This window comes from Odontomachus brunneus, unplaced genomic scaffold (assembly GCF_010583005.1).
Source record: "Odontomachus brunneus isolate Ranch 3 - 2012 unplaced genomic scaffold, Obru_v1 Obru_scaffold_005, whole genome shotgun sequence".
Taxonomy (NCBI): Eukaryota; Metazoa; Arthropoda; class Insecta; order Hymenoptera; family Formicidae; genus Odontomachus; species Odontomachus brunneus.
In genome coordinates, this window is record NW_022639455.1 from 4,313,754 (window position 1) to 4,325,448 (window position 11,695).

The following is an 11,695-nucleotide window of genomic DNA, read 5'->3' on the forward strand; positions in this document are numbered from 1 at the left end:
AAATTCCAAATTGAAATACGTCTTGTATACGATTTATTAGCATGCGTTTTTTTCGAAGTCAACTTCGATTTATGAAAAAGTGTGAAGTTGGTCGCACGAACAATAGAGGTTAATCAAGATTAATGTCGTCACCATACGCATTCTAGCGTGCTTTTTAAACTTTCTCTGAGTTAAGTGAAACTTCTCGTTAGCGATGTCAGAATACTCCTTGGATTCGTTGGAGAGCGTCGAGGAGGATTCCTTGGAGAAGAATGCCTCTGTAAACAACGAGAATAACGACGATATGTGTAACATCCGAACAGTAAAATCCGCCGAGGAATTTGTTGAGAACGACTTATTTGATTTAGATCCAACATTAACGACGCTTAATCAGATGAAAGGTACAAAAGACGTCGAATAAACTGTAATGGCCTGATTAAAGACGGATTTAGTTGTTGTCATGTTAAAAGTGGTTCATGCGTTTTTGATCAGAAATAAGATAACGATCTTAATTATGAGTCATTTAAGATTAGGATAACTTTTAATCGTTTATATAAATTTATCGATTGAACATTAAAATAAATTGTTAATACAAATATAAGCAACTAACATCATAGTTTCAACACAAAATTATTTGACATTAAATTAGTTTATTCTAAATTATAAACACATAACTGTTTTTAATTATTTTAACTCCTTTAAGTTTTAATTATTTTAATTATAGTTCAGAAAATATTACGCATCTATATATAACGGGAACCTATATATATGATATTCAATTTTATATTAATAATATCCATGCTCATACTATATTTTAGCCTATGTAGAATAATAATATACGCAACCTACCAGCAATTCCATAAATCTAAAAAGTCGGTAAAGCTGCTCCTCCTAAATTTTTATCTTAAATATTAAAAATGTTTATGAATTTAATCTTAAAATATAATCGTAAGAGAACTAAAAAATATAAAAATATTTTTTCCATTTTTTCACAGTAATGTATAATGAGTTTTTATATTAATAAGTTAAGTTTAACCCGAAATTAAGAATTGACCTCTAATTAGGAATGTTATCTTATCTCTGTTTCGGATGAAATGCTGAAATTTCGCGACGAAATTATGTTGCTTAAATATGTTAAATAAGTTAACTGCTAATTGGGGAAACAAAAAGAGTATTATACGACACATACGCACACGCACACGCATGAAAAAAACAATTCCGTCAGTATAACTGAATTTGCTATTATCTGGCAACCAAATGAAAAATTTGTAGCTATGGGAACAAAAAGATTTTGATAAGAGATTTCTACTCAGCCAATTGCTTTCAGTTACTTTAACTGAGTTTAACAGGTATATTATTTCTCGTCAGCGAGTTTTTGTCTGATCCCCATTCAATTGCGCAAACTAAAATTCTTTTTTTTCTATGCGGTGATACTACCAATAATAAAAGATGATGTTTCAGGACAGACGTTTGTTTCCGATAGCATCTCTGATTAAAATTTTACATCATCACGTTCCGCCTGAATGAATCGCTTTTTTTGCCTCGTTAGTGGATAATAATTGCGTGCATGGCGTAAAGTACGTATAACAAAACGACAACGGTGCGACACGGCGAGAAACGTCCTGCGTAATGCGATTTGATGTGATCCGACTTAATTCTTCTAGTCGCGGCATTCTCTCCTCTCTCTCTTTCTCTATCTCTTTCTCTCTCATATATACACACACACACTCGTTCTCTTTCCTCTCTCGTCGACGAGTGAACAAGCACCCAGATATCGTGCGCTAATTAATTAATGATCGGTGCACAATACTGTCGACGTGGCGACCAGCAAGTCGATCGAAAGTTTGGGAACGCGGCACTGAGGCGAGAGAGAGAGAGGGAGGGCCGATCGATCGCTTCGTTAACGACGACAGTACCAATTAAATAATATAAAACGTAATGTCCGCCCAACGGAAACGACTCGCCGTTCGCGGTAATATAAAACTCGACCGGCATAATTAAAACGACGAGAAAAGTTAGACGGGATAAGGTAGCGATGAGGATAAGGGAAGCTACGCGAACGAACGGCAAGGAAATCCGCTATTGATTCCGCCGCAGGAAAAATGCCCAAGGAAGATGGAGTGGAGTGAGCTTTATTATGTTCTCCGGGTAAGATTGTACTGAGAATATTAAGCAATAAATCGGTGTTAAGAGAGCAGGACAAATTGCATATGTTACTGTCACACTGACACATACCCTAAGAATACGTGAAAAAAGGAGAACAAAAGACAATGTTCGCTGGATGTATTAATGGATATCGGGAAAGCAAGCACTCACCGTTGAGCACTCTGAAACAGCGTGAATCACGAAATCTCGTCGATCGAGTATGAAATATTCGCGGCGAACTGTTTATTTACTGCGCGACGCGAAAGATTATCTGCTCAGTCGTTCTGTCGGCGATGTTTCAGACAACGTGACTGAGGCTGAGAGCGTGCATAGCGCGAATGAGGGCAGGTGCGCGAGAACGACCGACGGCAGGAATTCGATAATTGCAAGTGGAAGAGGATTCGCCCGACGACAGGAATGCCGCGCGCGGGACGAGCCATGGATTTGCATAAGAAGGCTCGACGACGACGACGACAACGGCGGATGGCGCGAAGAAAGCGACGCAAATCGTCGTCGCCGTCGTCGTCGTCGTTGTCGTCGTCGCATGTCGAGCCCGACGACGACGACGACGGCGACGAAAGAGCGACGTTCCCCGGAGGCGCGAAATTCTTCGTCAAAATGCAGCCTGCACAACGGAGGCGACGTCGGCGCGTCGACCATGAAAGCCGACAAAAAGCTCGGCAACGTTCTCGCATCGTGGACCTGGCGACCTACCCGGACCTCCTCGTACTCGGAGCTTTATCGTCGTAGATTCGGTTAGTGCCTAACGAGATGAGACTCTTCTTTCAGTCATTCGTCGCAGGATTCGCTTGGGGGAGGAGGGGGGAGGAAAAGGAGATGTGCCCGTGCTATCGGCGGACTGGACGAAAAAGAGCGAGCCGAAGCTCGGTGAGATTTTTCCCCGAGGACGGTTACTCCCGTTTTCGTGATTAGAAACAGCGGGGGTGTATCGCGTCGCGCGCGCGAGAGAAAGAGAGAAAGGATAGAGAGAGGAGGGCGAGATGCCTAATCCGGCGAGTCGGATATAACGCTCGACGCTGTCGTCGTCATTCCATTCTGAAACGGTTAGGTTTTTAACTCGCGAGAGAGATGTCAAACGGGCTCGAATTCACAAGTCTTGCATGCACCGGTTCGGAATACGCCGCCTTTTAATCCCGCGCGAGGAAATCACAGCGACAAATGTAACAATTTCCGAGCGTTCTCATGAATACAAAAGATAAGATTATTATTTGTAATTTACATGATGTGAAAAAATGACCTGGCTCTTTCTTCTGCGAAGTGAATTTTTAAATTGCTTCCTTCACTCGGGAGTTATTGACACTGGACTACAGAGGCAAGCGCGAGCTGCGCTTTAGAAAGGCGCAACTTTTTTCCCGCGTAATTCACCTCGACGCGGGTCTCGTGTGAATTTGTCGGGAACGTTCCTCGTTGGTGGCGTGCGTGAATCTCGACTACTACTAAGACCCGAGCGACGCGATAAAGTCGGAAATATTAAATCGTACGTTTGAGTTTCGTTCAAACATATTGTCATAACGCGGGGAATTTTATTTCGCGAACGGCTCACCGCGAGGGGATTCCGCCGTATTGCGATGCAGGCGTAGACGTCACAGTTTCTACATATTACGGGGCGGCGAAGTTGCAAGATGAGAAAAGTTACATTTTTATGAAAGAGGATTAAGCACCCGGCCCTCCGTAAAATATTTGAAACTTTGCGGAATTGCTCTAACCGCTCTGTGCCCCTTTTGGGACGTGTAGACATGGTTGGTGGTCGCGAATATAAAATGATTTTATGCGTGAGAAATGAATTTGCAGGCTTCGCAATTACTTTCAGACTCACTCTCCACGAGCACGAGGTGAGATAAAAAAGAATTATATACTTGTTAGAACAAAATGAAATATATTAGTTAGAAAGAGAAAAGAGTTATTTTCCAATCGGTTACTGGAATAACGATTTCGCGTTATGTTCGTCGAAATATTTCACAATCGGCATATCTCGGCCAACTTAGTTCTTTTACCTTTTCCGTTTTCTTTTTTCCTTAAGGGGGAGATTTTCCAGACGACAGTCGAAAGATATAGCGGTGTCACGTCTTTCTCCTCAGAAACCCAGTCATCTTATGGAACTATGACGTGAAAACTTCTCAAGCGCCATTTTCCTCAACGAAGAATCACTGCCGCCTTGCGAAGTCGACAGCGTCATTTTTCATGTTACTGTCCGCCACTTTTCACGTCACGTTTCTCTTCCGCGCAGGGACTCGTTTCCCGCCGACTTCACCGCCGGTAACCCCCGGTTAAACCAATTAGGAGTACCTGGTGAGTGCGCGCGCCTACATGCGTGCGTGCAGTCATTTCCACGTGATGGCAAGCGACAGTCGTCCTCCGCCGCCGTTACCTCCGCCAAACCTAATTTCGGACTGTCACGCTGGTGACGAAAAGTTGGAGTCGCATCGCCTCTTCTTCTTACCTTTTTTCTGTTCCTAGACATCTCGAGGTACTCGCAGCACATCCGGTCTCCCGAGGGTTCCACCCTGTCGATTTGTGGCGACAGCCAGCTCGAGGAGCTTAGCTTGGACGAGGATCGCTCGTCCCTTCCGGCCACCTCGAGGGACGACAGCAGTGAACTCAGCTTCTATCGTCGCTTTATCGAAGGTCACGCTGAATTTGCGACACGCACCGCGCTCTCTTGCGTGCTGGCATCGGATCCGAGACTTGCAAATAATACCGTTTTCCCTGGAGTGTCGAGGGCAGCCGGCGAGCGCTGTATCGCGGACGGAAAACCAAAGGGACCGACGTACCGTCCGTACACCATCGAGGAGTACAGGAGTCTGTCGGTGTCGAGGCCTGATCGATCTCTGGGTCCTAATAAGGACGAGGTGCAAATGAAGGTGCGTACCTATGTGAGAAAGGAATTTCGTAGAACGTAAGGATTGTGATTTATTGTTTTTCCTTTAAGATCTAGATATCGATCTTGTTCGAATATTTTCTTCTATAAAATAATTTCAAAAAACATTGTGATAAAGAGTTTTGTGATGCGGATAAAATTGACCATCAAGAAGTACGAGTTTCTGAATGCTTTTCACATTTTTTATCGATTGCAATACTTCAAGCTGTCTTACTATAATACTTTCTCCAAGTCAATTAGTACATAATCACTGAGAAACAGTGAATATTCACTGATCACAGTTATAAGTGTATTACTGCAAATCAACGAAATAGTTTGATTGAATCAATTATTTACTGGCACTGTTTTCACCAGTACTATCTGATTGCTGAAAACAGTTACTATGTATAGTGAAGTGCACTATTTTCTTATCCGTACATCCCTTATAAAAATTTACCTTAAAAAAGTTAAAATAAACTATAAATTGTACCAAGGAAGTTATTTTAACAAATTTATGATTTCGAACAAAACTTTAAATATTTTGGTAGTATACTATAAAGGTTATTTTAAAAATTATTTACAATAAAAAATATTTAAAAAGATATCCCTAATTTTTTCTCATATCTCATGACTATTGAGAACCGAAGATTATTACCATATATTCCAAATGTGTATCTTCCTTCGGAAGCGGAAGCTATAAGCGATTCCATCTATGTTCTGACTAGGCTAAGCGGGACTTAATTTTGATGATTGAGCAGCATAAGGTGACTCCAATGGCTCTAACGATGAACTCTAACGATGTTTTTAAGACTTATGTTTATATAATGTATCTTTATATTATTCACAGAACATTATAATATATTTATTAGGAAACATTAAAATGGTGGAACAATATTAGATATGCGACGGATATTTGTATGTGTATTAACTTTCAGTGTCACTGACGCTATACGGCGTACTTCTGAAAAAAATTATTGATCTTTAATCGAATTCAATAAAGCTTGGTATCCATAGATTTCTTAGGTCGCTGAATCCGAATCCGGGGTCAAAATTTCAAAATTGAAAATGTCGAGCTCAAAATGGCTTCCAAAAAATTTAAAAAATTTTGTGATTTGCATGAAGTTTGATTTGTAAGGGTTTTTCGGGTCACAAAATCAAAATCTGCTGTCGATATTATTGCGTTACTACGTAACCTTAACAGAAATTAAATATGAAAATATTTTTAATTTTTAAAAATATTTCAGTAACACACATTCATTTTCGAGAATTTTGTCTGGCCAAATTAAATTTATCTTTTTAAATTTTAACAATTTGACAGCAGATTCTAATTCTGTCATCTAATAGAAACTCCTGGAAATCAGATTTCATGCAAATTGCATAATTTTTAAAATGTTTGGACGCTATTTTGAATTTTAAAATTTTGATTACGGAATCGGAATAGACCCAAAAAACCCTCTTTGACATAGTCGTCATATAAATTCAATACTTTATGGAGACCACTTTTGGCCCAAAAGCATATTTTTCGGCTGACACTGAAGGGGTTAATAAACCAGTGATCAGTTTTATCACTGCTTTTAGATTTTTAACAAAATATTATTTTTAATACTACTATATTCTTTTCTTTCTATTTTATCTTCTTGCAATACGTAAAATGTAGCTCGTAAATGTTGATAAAAAATTATTTGCCATTGTAAATTGAAATTCCGAATGCGTTTCTATATTACTGATTTTGTAGTGAAATCTTACCTCCACTGACGCAAATCAGTGAAATGTAAGACGATCAATAAGATGACGGTATTTCCATTAAGAATCAGTAAATATTCACTGATTACCAATGGTATACTGTTTTATTGATATAATCAATGCCATTTTCACTGATTGCCTTGAAGAGAGCATTGTTGCCACTGTTAAAGTATGTGTCAGCTAATTTGAACCAAAGTGACAGTACAAAATGTGCTATTTGTGAAATTTTGAAGAGAGAATTTTAAATTAATAGAATTGAGCATTATCCTAAAAAGTAATTTTATATTTATTTACAATTGATTACTGCATATGCGTGTATATTGTATATGTACATATATATGTCAGTAATATCTTTCAATTCTGACGAATTGTTGCAACTTTATTCGATAAAGAAAACCATCTAGTAAGTATACATAATATCTGAGTATACATAATTATGTACATTCATGTTACAGAATTTAACAAATCTTATAACTGTGATAATAAACATAAAAACTCCAACCTTGTACTTTAAGATGATATCGATAATAAAATTGAAAAAATGAAATTTGTTTACTTTTTTGTGGAAAACTAGAACGATATATGCGCGCCATATAGTTAATAAAAAACAATAAAAGATGTAAAATAAAAATAAAATAAAAATTAAATTAAAATATACTTTAATTAATATATTTTAATTAATTAATAATTATAAGGAGAGACAAGGAGAGACAGAGAGAGACGGGGAGAGACGGGAAGAGACGGGGAGAGACGGGGAGAGACAGGGAGAGACGGGGAGAGACAGGGAGAGACGGGGAGAGACGGGGAGAGGCTGAGAGAGACAGGGAGAAACAGGGAGAGACAGGGAGAGACAGGGAGAGACAGGGAGAGACAGGGAGAGACAGGGATAGACATATCTCTTCTGTATTTTTTTTTCGTGACCAACGCGATGACAGCTATTTGCTTGGTAATTTGACAGGCGCAAACGAAGCAAGCCGCAACCCACATGAAGTGAGCTAAGCGAGAGAACCGATCAGTATCGCGGAAAGGCGGCAACAATTAAATCTCTTACATGCCTTTTTTAGAGAGGATTTTACACGATTGTAAGCACCAACGATTTTGCTCTGCAAATGATCGCTATATTGGTTTTTTCAATTATTGTTTCGGGGCGAAGAATATAACTTTACTTAGGATGGATCGGTAGTATTATGCCGATAAAATCATTAGTTTACTAATATAAAAAATTTAGGATCTAAAGTGAATGTACATAATTGTGTACACTAGACCTTAAAGAATTACATTCTAGAATTAAGTTTTATTTATAAAATAGAAAAAAATACATAGAACGGTAATACAATAAATATGTCCGAATCGTGAAATGATACAATGATAAAAGGAATGTATATTTATAGTAACATATAAAAAATTGGTTTTGATACGCTTACACTGTGTATGACGTAATCCAGCGGAGGATATATCGTTTTCGATAATCTATTTTTTGTTATATGTGCACACATATATCGCAATGATCCACCGTTATTGGGGATTTCAGTACGTTAAACGTGTACAATTTTCAAGCGATTTTTCGACCAACACGATAGGCTAAAATCATATCGCTTACGCGAAATTTAGAGGCGCAGCACGCAATTCTCATTTCCGAAAACTTATCTGTCGCGCGCGTCCGTTCGTTCGTTGGCTCGTTCGTTCGATCAAAGTTTCCAGGACAAGGAAAGTTCCTTCGCCTCGATAATTCACGTTTTCTATATTGCTTTCTTGATAATGAGTATAAAAGTATTTTATATTACTCGGGAACGTCATTAAAACTTGGCGTGCCGAGTTCGCTTGTGCTTTTATCGCGAAATTTATCTTCTGTCCGTTTCTTTTATCCCTATTGTTTTATCTCGCCGGTTGTTTATTGCCGCGTCTTCACCGTTACTGTCCCCGACATGAGATAACTGCGTTACGGGCCAGATCGCGCAGTGAGAGAGTATGTACGTTGATAAACAATGTCTCCTCTCAGCCCGACGAGCCAATTACGTCATATGGCGCGGGAACGTAACACCGGGATTTGATTAACTTGCCAATTCGATTAATTCTTCGGCATCATCGATATCATCGTTGATCAACGCAGCTCGTTGGGGCTAGAAGATAGCAGCTGCGAGCAGCGCTTCGCAGTTGCGGCGCGTATAAGAAAACGCAGCTTCTGCAGAAATTCTATGATAAAACATCGTGTATTTCGACTCAGATTTTAAAATATCTAAAACGGGAAGTGTGATAATTTGGCTAGTGACTGGCCAGGATTACTGGTTAGTTTTTGGTTGGTTTAGACGTGGGCTCAGCCAGTAACTGAACGGTAAAACTAAAAATTGGTTTCTAAACAAACTTTTTGTACATATAAAATTCTGTCAAATAAGTTTTTATTGTTCGATTCTGCATTGTAAAATATTATATTTTATTATTTAACATAAAAGTAACAAAATTCGTGTTTTAGAAGGTAAAGAGTCTTTTCACATGTGCAAATCCACTCATTATTCAAATAATTAGCTTTATTCTTAACTAGTTTAAACTATCCGATGTTACTCAGGTTTCTTATATTTAGAATATCTAAATTTCAATTATCACAAAATATCAAGGGGATGAAAAAAGGAGAGTGAATAAGGTGTGTGCAGGTTTTATGTAACATATATTTTCCATAGGGTCCTGGAGAATAACTATGCAAAATTTTAGATCGATCAAAGGGTTTAATTAATATAAGGAACACATACAGAAAGACATTCCATTTTATATTATTTTTAATTACTATTTTTCTTTCTTGCTTGGTTTCTGACCAGTAAACATTGTGTGTGTGTGTGGTCAATATTTTCTGAGTTTCTATTAGACAGAGAGAAACTGCTTAGTATCTATTTATTATTTTTATTCCCTGATTCTGGACCAATAACTGGTTAAAAAATACTGGCTAGTATTTTCCTGTTCAGTTTTTGAACAATTATTGTCTCATAATTAACTAGTAGAAACCAGTTTAATAATTAGCCGGCAGTAAAAACTGACCGGTCTCTAGCTACTGACTAGTTTTTCCTGGAAGTTTTTCTACTCTACTGATCGATCTAGCTTGCTGATCGATAGGAAGGATTCGCATGAAAAAAATGTGGTAGGTGAAAGAGACACGTCTAAGCTTTAATTTGAAACGGAAAATTATGCCCAAGTATGTCTCGTCCGGATGGAGACTATGTAGTCGTGCCTCTGCACTTACCTTGACAACAGATTTCAAAGTAGCCTTGAAGGAAAAAAGACGTCACCGGACCACCGTCCTCAGACTTTTTCTTCTTTGAGAATCTCTCAAATTTCCTTAGACGAAAAGTTGATTGTTTGCGTTCCAGATAGACTAAAAACATTAGCGCCGGGACGCTCTCAACATTTCTTCTGCTTTTCACGTTTCAAAGATCACGAAAACATTTATATTGTCCGTCTAATGGAATATTATTTAGAAAGGACGCAAAATTTGCACCCAGCTATATCCGATTCTTTATTTATTTCTTTATACGCGCGCACCGTATTTTTCTTCAAAGCTACTTTGAAATCTGTTGTCAAGGTGCGTGCAGAGGCATGACTACATTAGTCTCCATCTGGACGAGACAAAGAGCATAATTAGGATCGAATTTTACTCGTAAGTTCGTTCAATCTAACAATTTTACAAGTTGTACCATGAAAATGCGTGTTTGCGCGATGGTTTCGGCCGAGTTCTCGCTTTTGTAATTATACAGCGATGTAATTTGCCACTCGTCGCGACTGTTTCTCGCAACCTGCGCTCAACTTACGATCCGCATACATTATCTAATAAGTGTCGACCAAATTTCGCGACTAAATTTGTTAAGATACGAGTGTTAGAAACAAGTGGCAACGAGATACGCGTATGCCCGCTAAGTGTATAGGCTCTTCTTATTACTCGCACGATTGCTTGCTCCTCATCCGAGCGTTTTCTTCTTTTCCTTTTCCTCCTCCGTATTGCGTCGATTAAGGCTCTGCTATCTCGCCGTAGAAAGTCTGAATTGATGGTGGCGTCTAGCAGTGTCGAGAACATAGTATACATGGACTCCGAATGCCCTATGTTCTGTCGTTTAATAGAATGAAGCCAACATCTAGAAAGAAAGCTAGAATAGGGCTATAGTTTTTTTCCTATTTTGTCACTTTTTTGTTGCGCGTGCATCCATTTCTTGTTTCTATAATATTATGGAGCGCAACAGCACTCCGACTAGACTGGCAAGTATTAATAAAAGTCTTATTTAAATTTTATTGCACACTTTGTCTGTGCAGAAAGAGACAGAGAACACAGAGAGGCTATATATATTGGCTTTTCTGGCCGTATGCGGGGTCCATGTATACTACGTCCATGGTCGAGAACACGAAATAACTGTATTAGCGTAACTGATTGGCTGATACTAGGCCAGGCTCACGCTAGGCCTCGCCTGACACCTCGGAAAGTTACTTGCGTTTTATCGTGTTATTTTTCAGTTTTTCCGTGAAGTGTGTATATTATCGTGATCCTCATAATGTAAAATGTGCAGCAAACTCAGTGATACCGGTGATACATTGGAGAAATTAAATGTGTTCATTCATGCTGATCTCAGCTGTCACAAACCACCGTGACAGCCGAAAAATGTAGCATTATTTCAGAAATTATTTTACGATGCTACGTGATATAGCAGCCAGATATCTGAGTTTGCTGTTTTTACAAGTTTCAGGATTAGGAAAATATTTGGTTCTTCAGGGAAAAGTAAAAAATAAAGCAATAAAACGCAAAAAACTTTCGATATCATTTCGATGTCATTTCTCGTTTCTGACATCATCAAACCAATGTGGCCGCCCGAGAAATAGCAGAGCCTTAATGCTTTGCAACATCGCGGCAAAAGTCGGGAAGAAAGGGGTACACGCAAGAGAGAGAGAGAGAGAGAGAGAGAGAGAGAGAGAGAGAGA

General features: G+C 38.8%; 1 protein-coding gene across 2 annotated transcripts in view; it reads left to right on the plus strand.

Moving 5' to 3' along the window:
* The first annotated feature begins 2,772 nt into the window (after positions 1–2,772).
* LOC116849053 overlaps positions 2,773–11,695 on the plus strand; it is a 27,897-nt gene continuing 18,974 nt past the window's right edge. Inside the window, exons 1-2 of one of the 2 annotated variants that reach the window (XM_032825828.1) lie at positions 2,773–2,879; positions 4,603–5,006. In XM_032825828.1, the coding sequence (XP_032681719.1) occupies positions 2,783–2,879; positions 4,603–5,006 (501 nt within the window). In that variant the 5' untranslated portion in view covers positions 2,773–2,782. Of the gene's footprint in view, positions 2,880–4,602; positions 5,151–11,695 lie in introns of those variants that run through there. The other variant, XM_032825817.1, reaches the window with a different exon arrangement.